General features: G+C 47.1%; 1 protein-coding gene across 1 annotated transcript; it reads right to left on the bottom strand.

Moving 5' to 3' along the window:
• Positions 1-10241: 10241 nt before the first annotated feature.
• LOC147728769 (uncharacterized) lies at positions 10242-13111 on the bottom strand. The gene is made up of 2 exons (XM_086963337.1): positions 12962-13111; positions 10242-11172 (listed from the first exon to the last, which is right to left on the bottom strand). The coding sequence occupies exons 1-2, from the start codon at positions 13095-13097 to the stop codon at positions 10775-10777; spliced, it is 534 nt and encodes a 177-aa protein (XP_086819463.1). The 5' UTR covers positions 13098-13111; the 3' UTR covers positions 10242-10774.
• Positions 13112-13577: the final 466 nt, after the last annotated feature.

Raw genomic sequence — 13577 nt, 5'->3', positions numbered from 1 at the left:
GTTTTTCGATTTTTGGGCCTGTACTTGTGGCCTTTTCACCAGGGGTATTTGAGTCTAGCATGGGCCTAGTCTTTCTGTGGGCTGTCTTGAATTTAAACATCATGGAGGCCATGGATTGAATGGGATTGTGATGATTTTGCAGTGTTTTTCGATTTTTGGGCCTGTACTTGTGGCCTTTTCACCAGGGGTATTTGAGTCTAGCATGGGCCTAGTCTTTCTGTGGGCTGTCTTGAATTTAAACATCATGGAGAGGCCACGGATGGAATGGGATTGTGCTGATTTTGCAGTGTTTTTCGATTTTTGGGCCTGTACTTGTGGCCTTTTCACCAGGGGTATTTGAGTCTAGCATGGGCCTAGTCTTTCTGTGGGCTGTCTTGAATTTAAACATCATGGAGAGGCCATGGATGGAATGGGATTGTGCTGATTTTGCAGTGTTTTTCGATTTTTGGGCCTGTACTTGTGGCCTTTTCACCAGGGGTATTTGAGTCTAGCATGGGCCTAGTCTTTCTGTGGGCTGTCTTGAATTTAAACATCATGGAGGCCATGGATGGAATGGGATTGTGCTGATTTTGCAGTGTTTTTCGATTTTTGGGCCTGTACTTGTGGCCTTTTCACCAGGGGTATTTGAGTCTAGCATGGGCCTAGTCTTTCTGTGGGCTGTCTTGAATTTAAACATCATGGAGAGGCCATGGATGGAATGGGATTGTGCTGATTTTGCAGTGTTTTTCGATTTTTGGGCCTGTACTTGTGGCCTTTTCACCAGGGGTATTTGAGTCTAGCATGGGCCTAGTCTTTCTGTGGGCTGTCTTGAATTTAAACATCATGGAGGCCATGGATTGAATGGGATTGTGATGATTTTGCAGTGTTTTTCGATTTTTGGGCCTGTACTTGTGGCCTTTTCACCAGGGGTATTTGAGTCTAGCATGGGCCTAGTCTTTCTGTGGGCTGTCTTGAATTTAAACATCATGGAGAGGCCACGGATGGAATGGGATTGTGCTGATTTTGCAGTGTTTTTCGATTTTTGGGCCTGTACTTGTGGCCTTTTCACCAGGGGTATTTGAGTCTAGCATGGGCCTAGTCTTTCTGTGGGCTGTCTTGAATTTAAACATCATGGAGAGGCCATGGATGGAATGGGATTGTGCTGATTTTGCAGTGTTTTTCGATTTTTGGGCCTGTACTTGTGGCCTTTTCACCAGGGGTATTTGAGTCTAGCATGGGCCTAGTCTTTCTGTGGGCTGTCTTGAATTTAAACATCATGGAGGCCATGGATGGAATGGGATTGTGCTGATTTTGCAGTGTTTTTCGATTTTTGGGCCTGTACTTGTGGCCTTTTCACCAGGGGTATTTGAGTCTAGCATGGGCCTAGTCTTTCTGTGGGCTGTCTTGAATTTAAACATCATGGAGAGGCCATGGATGGAATGGGATTGTGCTGATTTTGCAGTGTTTTTCGATTTTTGGGCCTGTACTTGTGGCCTTTTCACCAGGGGTATTTGAGTCTAGCATGGGCCTAGTCTTTCTGTGGGCTGTCTTGAATTTAAACATCATGGAGGCCATGGATGGAATGGGATTGTGCTGATTTTGCAGTGTTTTTCGATTTTTGGGCCTGTACTTGTGGCCTTTTCACCAGGGGTATTTGAGTCTAGCATGGGCCTAGTCTTTCTGTGGGCTGTCTTGAATTTAAACATCATGGAGGCCATGGATGGAATGGGATTGTGATGATTTTGCAGTGTTTTTCGATTTTTGGGCCTGTACTTGTGGCCTTTTCACCAGGGGTATTTGAGTCTAGCATGGGCCTAGTCTTTCTGTGGGCTGTCTTGAATTTAAACATCATGGAGAGGCCACGGATGGAATGGGATTGTGCTGATTTTGCAGTGTTTTTCGATTTTTGGGCCTGTACTTGTGGCCTTTTCACCAGGGGTATTTGAGTCTAGCATGGGCCTAGTCTTTCTGTGGGCTGTCTTGAATTTAAACATCATGGAGAGGCCATGGATGGAATGGGATTGTGCTGATTTTGCAGTGTTTTTCGATTTTTGGGCCTGTACTTGTGGCCTTTTCACCAGGGGTATTTGAGTCTAGCATGGGCCTAGTCTTTCTGTGGGCTGTCTTGAATTTAAACATCATGGAGGCCATGGATGGAATGGGATTGTGCTGATTTTGCAGTGTTTTTCGATTTTTGGGGGTGTTCATGGGGAGGGACATGCCATGTGGCTGGTGGCCATTTTGAGTGCAGCTACAGGCACTGGCCATGTGCTGGCAGGCAAGTGGCCATTTTGAATGCAGGCTTTGTTGTTAGGCCTCCAACCATTTTGCCTACTTTTCAACCTTTATTTATGCCAGGGGTAGTGAGTCTTGCATGGGCCTAGTCTTTCTGTGGGTTGTCTTGAATTTAAACATTATGGAGGGCATGGATGGATTGGGATTGTGCTGATTTTGCAGTGTTTTTCGATTTTTTTGTGCTCTATAACTGAACTGATGTTCCTCTGTCTTCCATTTTTTTTAGGTGCACAAGACTCAAGAGAACCACCAGTGCCAGGAAGAAGTCCTGCAGCGGTGTGTGTGTGCAGCATAACGTCACGCGACGTCACGTCTGGCCTCAGACAACTCTACAATTCGTGCAACTGCGGCCTGCTGTCTGACCTGCTCTGAAGAAGATGGCCCCAAAGAAAGTTCTCCGTAGCTCCTCTAGCAAGAAAGTTGCTAGTAAGGAGCAGAAGAAGCAAGTTACCAAGGAGGCTGGTGTGCCACCCGCCACTTTTTTTGGGAGCAAAAAAAAAAGTACGCCTGCAGCAGCAGGATCTGCTGGGGACCAACCTGAGAGCAGCACCCCTGCTCCATTGGGTTCAGTGCCTCCACCACCACGCCAACTTAAGTCAAAGCCCTTGAGTGCTTCAGAGGCAGTCAGTGTACTTCTCCAATCACCATCGACCAGTGATGTTGGCTCATCGCAAGAAAGTAGCAGCAATGTCCCTGAATCAACACAGGTTGTTGTAACTCATCTGACAAGTGTTGAACAACCACAGCCGCAACAACAACACCATGTGCAAGTACACGCCCAAGTACATGTGGAAGGAGAGGCAGCAAAAGGAGATGCGCAAGCAAAGGTGCATGGACGTTCACAAGTGCCCACAATAGTTGTTCCTCCCGAAGTAGGGGCACATTTGGAAATCGACAATGAAGCTGAGGTATCATTGGAAGCCACTCCTCCTGATGATCATTCATTGTCTTCCACATCCCTAGCAAGGAAAAGATCAAGGGGGGTGTCTACATCTTCTTCAAGCCCACCTCGTTCTGGTGCAAGTGATCTGTCTTGGGAACCACAACTGCGGTCTGACAGTGAGGCAGAGGCACACCATGATCTGACACCGTTACCTAAGCGTAAAAGGAAGGTCGTCCAAAAACTCAAACCTATGGAGTGTGATGAGGCTCAACAAGAAGTGACAGATACTGCTGGTGATGAAGCCTCTCACGATGACGACGAGCCAGTCATCACAAAGGTCACTGCAGCCCCACCGGGCATGCAGCAAAGAGACATTTTGACCCTATCCCGAGAAGCTGCTGAGCGTGATGACGATGTCGGCGAGGAGGCAATGGAAATGGAATCATTAGATTTGGAGTTAAGTAGTACACCAAAACCTACCGCTTCCATATTTCTTCGCAAGAAGGTACCCACCTCGTCCTCGACCTCAATTCGTGGTGGTGAAAGTGCAAAACGTACTGAAGTTCGGCAATCCACATCCTCCACTTCATCTGTCATTAGCAGCAGGACCACCACCACCAGTATCGCCGCCTCCTCCGGCCCCCGAAGACATTTCAAGTCTCCAGTTTGGGACTTCTTTAGTGTTTGCCCAAAAAAGGAAAACGTAGCCATTTGTAGCCTTTGTAAGCTTCGATTTAGTCGTGGTAAGCTTGGTTCTAACTATGGTACCGGAGGCCAGAGAGGTCATCTTGAGAGAAGGCACCCTGTCGAATGGTTTCCGCACCTAGAGGCGGTCAAGAAAGCCGGAATTGCACGTAATGAAAACGTTGATTTGTCATCTGCTGATGACGAGGTAGAAGACGATTCAAACACTTCACTTACACCCAGTTCCCATGTCAGCAGCACACCCCATGGGAGCCACACTAAGAGTGTGGGAGAGAGTGAGACATCAATGCGGAAAAGTTCATCAGCGAGCGTAACTGGGTCGAAGAGATCATCATCATCCCGTAAATCATTGGTCCAGGGCAACATTAAAAAGATGTTGTTTACAGAAGCGCAATATGAACGCAACCACCCAATGACCCGTCTGTATAACACTAAGCTGGCTAAAATGCTAGCTCTGGACCTTCTCCCTTTTTCTTTTGTAGAAGGGGTTGGTTTTCTAGAATTAGTGACAGCGCTCTGCCCTAAATGGAAGGTTCCTAGCCGGTTCTATTTTGCCCGAGTTGCGGTTCCAGCACTACATGAAGATGTTCTGAAGGTGATTGGGGCAGCTTTGCAGAAGAGTGCTGTTCACACTATACATCTGACAACAGACATGTGGACCAGTGGCGCAGGCGCTGATTACATGTGCATCACTGCACACTGGGTCTCTTTTTCAGGGGCTAAAGCAAAGCTAAACTCAGGTGTTGACACTAACATTGTTTTTAAAGGTGCTCGGAAACATGCAACACTAGCCATGTTTGGTTTGGAGAAACGTCACACAGCAGAAAACATTTTGGATGTCTTTAACACAAAGGTCCTTAACTGTCTGTCCCCACTAAAACGCAAGGTTGGTTATGTTTCCACAGACAATGGCTCCAATATAGTTAAGGCCATGAGGGACGGTTACTATTTCAGAGTGCCGTGTTTGGCGCACTGTATAAACCTGGTTGTCCAAAAATTCTTGGATAATAAACGCAGTGCAGCGTACAGTGTATTGGAGAACTGCCGAAAAATATGCAAGCATTTCAGGCATTCTTTTAAGGCCCGCAAGCAGCTGAGGAGCATGCTATATCAAAGTCAAATGCCAGTGAAAGCACTCATCCAGGAGGTGGTAACACGTTGGAACTCAACCTTCTACATGCTTGAGCGTCTGTATGAGCAGTATACGCAACTCGATCAATATTTCTTGAAAGAGGGTATAGAGGAGCGGAGGATGGGTGGGCCGCAATGGAACATAGTTGAAAGCCTAACACGCATGCTTCGTCCTTTTGAGGTCTTCACACGTGCAGTCAGCAAGGAGGACTCTAATTTGGGAAAAGCTATCCCATTGTTGTACATGCTGGAGGACCAACTGAAGGAGGTGTGTTCTGTGTTTCGAAAAGATGACAAAAAGAAAGACTCTTTGCTTCTGGCTGAGAAATTATTAGAGCTCCTACAAGGTGATGAACGTCTTCAAAAGATCCACTCAGAACAGCATTACATTTGTGCTACTATTCTGGATCCACGCTACAAAAAGGCGCTGGCAGGCAGAGCATTCTTTCCTTTTGCTGATGAAGATGTTACAAAGTACAAACGTTGGCTAGCCTTGTCAGCCAAGAAGTTTGAAACAGAACGGCTGGAAATTGAAGGAAATGGCAGTACATCAGCAGGCCATCCCCAGTCAAAACAATCCACTTCTGCACCTGTGGCTGTGGCACAAGTGACCTCTCAGCCGTTAAAGACACCGGCAACCGCATCATCTGCACGAAAGACAGCAGAAACATTGGAGGCTGAAGAGGATTGGCTAGCTCTGCGTGGGTTTGGTTCTCAAAAGGTCAGAGGCACAGCAAGAGCTACGCAAAGTGGAGGAACCTTGGAGGAGGACCTTGAGTCGATGGTGAAGGACTATCTGAATGACTCCACAGAGGTCTATGTTAATTCTGACCCATTGGCGTATTGGCATGGGAAAAAAGAATTGTGGCCACAGCTCACCAACCTGGCTTTAAACTACTTGTCTTGCCCACTCGCAAGTGTGTCTTCTGAACGGGTTTTCAGTGCGGCTGGTGGGATTGTAACTCCCAAACGGAGCCGCCTCTCGCCCAAAAATGTGGAGAGGTTAACAATGATCAAGATGAATCAGCACCTCATACCACCAGATATAAGAGTACGAGAGAGCGTGCCGGATGAAGAGGAGGTGGCCAGCACCATAGATGAGGGAATTTCTACTCTGTCAGGTGGCACTGACCTCACCCGGGCTGAATTCGCAGAGTATGATGACGAAGCCTTATTCTTATTCCTGGACCGTGATTCCGACTTCGAGCCCTGAAAATGAGACAACGAATCAATAACTTTCTTTTTCATCCTTCACTTTTATTCCTGTGTGTCTGTCTTTCTTTGTTGTGCACAGTTAATATAATTCAAACTTTAATCAGATAATCACAAAGACAAGCCCATCAGCAGAACTGTCTTCACTTGTTTGCTAATTTATTTGAAGGTGCCGCAGTCTGCATTCCTCAGGTTCACAAGTTCAGAAGAACATGCTCCTCTATCCTCCTCCTCCAGACTCCTATTTCCATCAAAGCAGAGGGCTGGTTTACGCCCAATGAAGAAAGACTCAGCACTTGTGGGGGTGTTGTTCTACCTCTTTGCAGGTGAGTTGACGGGTCTGGGGCCATTGCTGGGAAGCACTAAAAGTGGTTTGTGCCAAATCCGAGGCGGAAATTTTTTTGTGTTTTTGATGACTTGCTTGCCTTTGAGGTGCTCTTAGGGGGGGTTCCGTCTGTTTGTGGGTGAGTTTCGTGGTCTGAGAGCATTGCTGGGACACTCTAATCTTGATTGCATTTGCTTTTCAGGAAATCCGTCGTGCCAACCCCGACTTATGGCCTAGCTACGCAGCGCGTTTGGACCGAAGGCCCAGAAATATTGCAAGTATGAGATTTTGCTTTTGTCCTGTTTGGGGGTGTTATGCTTCTTGGCGGGTGGGTTGCCGGGTCTTGGGGCATTCCTGGGAAGGTCTAATACCGGGTAGAAGTGGTTGGGACAAAATCCAGGCCGATTTTTTTTGGGCTATTTCAGACATTTTGCTCTATGTAGCGTTTTCGGGGGCCTGTTTGGGGGGCTTCCTGGTGTTTGCGGGTGAGTTTCGTGGTCTGGGAGCACTGCTGGGACACTCTAATCTTGATTGCATTTGCTTTTCAGGAAATCCGTCGTGCCAACCCCGACTTATGGCCTAGCTACGCAGCGCGTTTGGACCGAAGGCCCAGAAATATTGCAAGTATGAGAGTTTGCTTTTGGCCTGTTTGGGGGTGTTATACTTCTTGGCGGGTGGGTTGCCGGGTCTTGGGGCATTCCTGGGAAGGTCTAATACCGGGTAGAAGTGGTTGGGACTAAATCCAGGCCGATTTTTTTTGGGGCTATTTCTGACATTTTGCTCTATGTAGCGTTTTCGGGGGCCTGTTTGGGGGGCTTCCTGGTGTTTCTGGGTGAGTTTCGTGGTCTGGGAGCACTGCTGGCTATATCTACTTTACTTTGCAAGAGGTTTGAAGCAAATCCATGGTGGCAGAGGGGACTTAGGGCCTAGCTGCAGAGCGCGAGCGGAGTGATTTGGGAAATTTGTGAAAAATTGACTAAGTCCCCATTTTTGTACTTTTGCTCTTTGGCTGTTTGGGGGTCTTCTACTCGTTTTCTCCTGGGTTGACGGCTCTGGGGCCATTGCTGGGAAGCTCTAATACCGGATAAAAGTGTTTTGGACCAAATCCCAGGCGGAAAATTTTTTGTGTTTTTGATGACTTGCTTGCCTTTGAGGTGCTCTTAGGGGGGGTTCCGTCTGTTTGTGGGTGAGTTTCGTGGTCTGGGAGCATTGCTGGGACACTCTAATCTTGATTGCATTTGCTTTTCAGGAAATCCGTCGTGCCAACCCCGACTTATGGCCCAGCTACGCAGCGCGTTTGGACCGAAGGCCCAGAAATATTGCAAGTATGAGAGTTTGCTTTTGGCCTGTTTGGGGGTGTTATGCTTCTTGGCGGGTGGGTTGCCGGGTCTTGGGGCATTCCTGGGAAGGTCTAATACCGGGTAGAAGTGGTTGGGACAAAATCCAGGCCGATTTTTTTTGGGCTATTTCAGACATTTTGCTCTATGTAGCGTTTTCGGGGGCCTGTTTGGGGGGCTTCCTGGTGTTTGCGGGTGAGTTTCGTGGTCTGGGAGCACTGCTGGGACACTCTAATCTTGATTGCATTTGCTTTTCAGGAAATCCGTCGTGCCAACCCCGACTTATGGCCTAGCTACGCAGCGCGTTTGGACCGAAGGCCCAGAAATATTGCAAGTATGAGAGTTTGCTTTTGTCCTGTTTGGGGGTGTTATGCTTCTTGGCGGGTGGGTTGCCGGGTCTTGGGGCATTCCTGGGAAGGTCTAATACCGGGTAGAAGTGGTTGGGACAAAATCCGCGCGGAAAAGCCTTTAGTTTTGGCACTTTTTGTAACTTAGGGTTCGTTAGGGTTAGCCCTAGCAGCAGGATTGCATGTGTATCGGGGTGTTCTAGATTTTTCAAACTGAGTTCTGGGGTCTTAGAGCACTCGTGAGCATGTGTAATTTTGGTTGCAAGTCATTTGAAGAAAATCCATGGTGGGAAAGGGGGGATTTGGCATAGTTAAAGAAAGCCTTTGCCACTATTCTTAACTTAGGGTTCGTTAGGGTTAGCAGTATTTCTATTGCATGTGTTTGAGTGGGGGGGATTTCGAGTCTTGGAGCGATGCTGGCTATGGCTACTTTTGCTTGGTTGCTTGCAAGTGGTTTGAATACAATCCACGGGGGGTAATGGGTAATTAGGGTACTTCGGCCTACTTTTACTTTCAAAGTAAGTTTTGTCTCCAGTTTTCTGCTAGGCCTCGTTTTTTGGGTGGGAGCACTGCTAGGAAGATCTATTTTTGTTCTAAAACACAGTTTACAGTACACCTAGCTTGAGGGGCAAGATCCGCTACATTAATTTGCCCATACTTATTTATCCTTCAAAAGGTGACTCAGAGTACGCACTTTCAAAAACATTGTACTGTCTGTCTACTAGGAAAAACAAATTGTGACTTTTTGCACTCCACAGCCTACATACCTTATATTTATTTATCAGTGGTGTTGTAATATTATATCACTTCCTGTTTTTCGTTGAATAATTACAGGCCGGGTTTCAGTCTCTGCAATGGGGAAAAAAGGATGGAGTCAGGCTTCACAGTAGCGAGCCACAATTCAGCATCAGGCAGGCAGTGGACAGGGTGTCTTCTGGTGACCAACATCGGTGGACGAAGCGTCGGCTGCAATGGAGGAGTGCCGCTAATAGGAGGATTTTTTTTCTGCGGGCAACTTACTTACCACTTCCAACAGGACCACTACAACCACATAGATACAGTATCCCTTGCCTTTTTCTCTGACTGTGACTGCATTTCTTTGCTCTCTCTCGGCTTCTACATTGATCCCTTAACACATCACTTAGTCCACTCCACTATCTGCACCACACATAGTCATTTGTAAGTGCTCCTACGTAATTCGCAAGTCGCAGCACGCCCCAGGCCGTAGAGGACTGGGATGGCCCCAATGATGAAGCATGTCACCAAGGGGCAACCCTGGTGAGTGAGGGGACACCTAGAAAAAAAGCAATTTCTCCTTTTCTATCTACTATACCTTCTGTCAGGTTACGCAGCCCCTAAGCGCCTACCGTACTATGAAACTACATTTCCCATGAGTAGGCGGGAGACTTGCAGACTATTTAGTGAGACTATATGAGAGTACCCTTGTATGTTAGGACATCACTTCACTGATGCCTGTCTTGTCTTCTCTTACAGGTATCCTTTCCCTGCTGACCCTACCTTTACCCATCCCACATTTTTTATTTTAGTTTGTTATTTTTCTCCCTCGCCTAATGCCTCGAACACCCTGTGTTTACACTTCTGGGTGTTGGTGACATTTGGAGGTGGAACCATATTTGCATCGACTGGATCACGGGGAGTAAACGTGACACCTTCCAGACCAACCCCATTGAGTGTTGTTGTGAATGGATTTATAGTGACCAGCAAGGCTCTCGGGTATCTGGCTACAGAGACCTTATGTTGAATATAGTTATCAATAATTCCACACAGGCCCTGTACTGTCGCATTCTTTCTTTCCACAGTTGTCGATGATATATTCTTACTCTGCTTGACAAAGAACCATTGCTAATGTGAAAGAACTTCAACCGAATTAGTAGTTATACTTTACCATTTGTTAGGCTACAATGTGGCACTGCTCTACTGTACTTCTGTCACCTGCTATATTCTCAGTTGTACCGTTGAATTGCTCAGGAGGACAAACCAGATTTCATTTTCTTTTTTTTCATAGGCATGCAACTGCCACTGTGTCACACCACTAGTACCACCGCTATGAGGAAATTTTATCCGACCAAGATTGCCAACGTTATTCGGTGTTTCCCGTGGAGCCAGCCCTGGGCCTAGCCCTACTTTCAAACACAAATTACAGGTAAGATAAGCGTTTGGTGGTTTGGGGGTATAATGGAGTATTAGTACGAGAGACGAGAGACTGAAGGTAGTACTACTAAAGTCCTAGGACTCTTGGATTCACTTCACTTAGTCTGTGAGAGGCACTTAGTGTTGAAAACATTTGGGCATTTACACTTAAAGGAAGAAAATGGAACTAAACTTTCAGGAAAACAGTCAACGTTAAACCCCCACCCACCAGGCAAGCAGTAAAAAACAGGTATGCTCAGATAAAGTTTGAAAAAGTATATTTATATCCCTAACAAAATAATCTCCCGCAAGACCCTCCCTAACCCCAACGATTGTCCTTCAAAAGTCCCCAAAAACCCAACTCCCAATTCCCACCCCCCAAAAGTCTCTAAAAAAGGGGCAAGGGACACTATGGGTGGATGCTGTTAACTTTTTGGGCCAGGGCATCATGCTCCTCGCGGAGCAAGGCGAGCTCCTGCTGAAGGCGGGACACCATCAGGGTAGTGCGGCGCAGGCGTGCCTTCACTGCCTTGCAGGTGCAAGGCCTGTGAGAAGCAGCTGTTGGCCTTGCTGCTCGGCGGTGGCGTTTGCCTTTGGCAGCCCGGCTCAGTCTCGGTGGACCACTGTGCTGGGTGGCAGCCGGTGAGGCCACGGAGGCCGATGCAGACGACGTTGTTGTTGTCGACCGCACACTTTCCTCGTCCTCCAGGGCCACCAGCCGCCGATATTCCGCAACAGTGGCCTCGATTCTCCGTTGCCGGGCCGCTCTAGCCAGCTCCTTCCTCCTTGTTCGTTTGGAAGGAGAACCTATATGAAGAAAGAAAGACATAGTCTGTAACCAATGCTCTTTAAGATTAACTCAATCATTCAGCAGAAATGTGTGCTGCAGTACAACTAGCAACTTGCAAGCGCATTACATAACTATTGAGGCCAGTATCTATCTAACCTCACACTTCTTCATCCTTGCTCTAACATTAGTGGGAGTTTAAGGAACAAATTCTATGAGCACTGTGGACTTCCATTGGAGTCGACTATGAAAGTACACCAGTCTTATTCTTCTTCTTGTCTCTTGTTTTGGAAAATTGGTACGTTATTTTCTGCAAGCCGGCATAATGCCAGCGCGGTAAACTTGCACCCGAGAAAAAGAGACGCACGCCATGAGGAGTGACCTAGACTTGCGTTGCCGTTGCGTTACTGTACCCGTCCAGTACATGCAGGTGGTGAATCTCTTACTTTTCTATTACGGGTGGCACTGAGAATACTCTGTTACAACTCAAGGGCTACTGCTTAATTAATTTAACTTTCACCCTACAGTGGAAATGAGTACTAGAAATGGAAAATTGAAGAAGATAAATAATCTGATTATCTATCACTTCACATGGGATGTTTTTGCTTATATATGGGATGACTTTAGGTGCTTTGCTTTTTATTGAGTGACAGGCAGTGATACATCCACACATGAATGACTGAGTACTACTAAACTTATTAAGAGAGGTAGGGAGTGGCCACCATAATAACCGGATCTATGCAGTGCTTGCAATACAAACTACTGCTACTACTTATGGTAGTATTTGGACAAAATTAAAAGTTCTTTTCCTTGCCTTTCCTACACTGGAACGGACGTGCGGGTGCAGTGTTACATGCTCTTCAAAGTTACACTTAGTTCATCCACTGACCATCTACTCTCTCTAGATCATGGGTACTCACAAACTTTCTCTCAGGGGCTACATTTACAGTGTAGTTTGGGGCCGAGGGCCGCACTGGTGGGGGCGGAGTCAGAGGGGGCGGGGCTAAAGCAAAACGATAACTTGTGACCATGAGGTTGCACACAGGTCCCTGCAGCAGATGCCCTCATCCACTGAGCCACCAGACCCAGCATTTACATACATCTCTCTCCCTCCTGCTGTCCCTCCTGCCCTCCCTCCATCTCTCTCTCCCTCCTGCCCTCCCTCTCCCTCTGTCATCTCACTGTGTGTGTGTCTATCGGTGTCAGCCTTCAGCCCGGGTTGAGACCGCTTCCTCAACGCGCACACACAGACAACAACACCAAAGTACTTAACAGGTCTTTAAAAGACCATTAACATATTATTGAGGCTTTGTTTGTTTTAGCGCCCCTGCTTCTCCACCCTGACAATCACTGCTTGCCCGGCCCCACAGAGCAGAGGCTTTGTTCTATTTCACCTCTTTGTGGCCTTGCATCTCCACTCTGCTCTGTGGGGGCCGGGGGAGCAGTGATTGTCAGAGTGGAGATGCAGGGGCGCTAACAGGTGAAATACAAAAAAGCCTCTGCTCTGTGGGGGCCGGGGGAGCAGTGATTGTCTGCAAGGTCTGCGCACCGCCAAGGAAGGCTTGCCGGGCCACCACCGGCCCGCGGGCCGTACTATGAGTACCCCTGCTCTAGATACACATATGCTATCTAAGAGTCAGATAGTAGCATGATCCAGGTATATGGACACATACAGTTTCTGTGTCACCCACCCAGGCTGTTGTCCTTCCACCCATCATTGCTTCATCATTCACCCAGCCATGCATCTCATATTCTTGCCTTCCCAGCTAGTCTTCAATCTCAATAAGTAAGGAATATATAAGAGCTTACCTCTGGCCGCCACCACCGTCTCAACTCTCACAGCCGCCGCCGCCGCCTCCTCCCCTGATGAATTGCCCTCCGCCTCCGTGTCGAGCACCACCACCACACTGGCCCCGCCACCAGATGTTCCACCTACAAAGTACATTTAAGAATCTTAGAATAAAGCACTCACTAGTCACTAGTATTTGGTCTAGGAATGAAGACATGTGAAAACAATGTAATTTGTGACTGTCTACGTTAAAGTTAAAAAAAATGTCCCTTTTTCCAGGGAAGGTTGTCTTGCTGCACTTTTTGGCACAACTGATGAAGGCTGATTTTTTAACACGCACCATTTTTCTCCACACAGACAGAAGATGAACTTCTAACAACAAGATCAAGTTGAAACCAGGTGAGAGCTCGGCTCGACCACAAGAAATGTCTTCAATTAATCGTCAGCACTAACCACTTTTCCATTATCAGTTAAACGTTTAGTTTTATTATGACTTCATTTTAATAAATGTGTTTACTTTTAATAAAGCTTTTAAATTTAAATACAATCTGTGTTTTTTGGTCCTCCAGACTAGAGTGACTGAGCGAAAGGTTTTGCAATTTTTGCAAGCATGAGTCCAGATAGAACACTTCAAAA

Source organism: Lissotriton vulgaris, chromosome 3_1, assembly GCF_964263255.1.
Source record: "Lissotriton vulgaris chromosome 3_1, aLisVul1.2, whole genome shotgun sequence".
Lineage (NCBI taxonomy): Eukaryota > Metazoa > Chordata > Amphibia > Caudata > Salamandridae > Lissotriton > Lissotriton vulgaris.
This window is presented reverse-complemented; position numbering and strand designations above follow the sequence as displayed.

What these genes read in the sequence shown, in the direction of transcription:
- LOC147728769 (XM_086963337.1), bottom strand. Translation starts at nt 13,097, where the DNA reads ATGTACTTTGTAGGTGGAACATCTGGTGGCGGGGCCAGTGTGGTGGTG. An exon ending in GACGGTGGTGGCGGCCAGAG is followed by an intron (nt 11,173 to 12,961) that starts GTAAGCTCTTAT and finishes TTCTTCATATAG; the next exon opens with GTTCTCCTTCCAAACGAACA.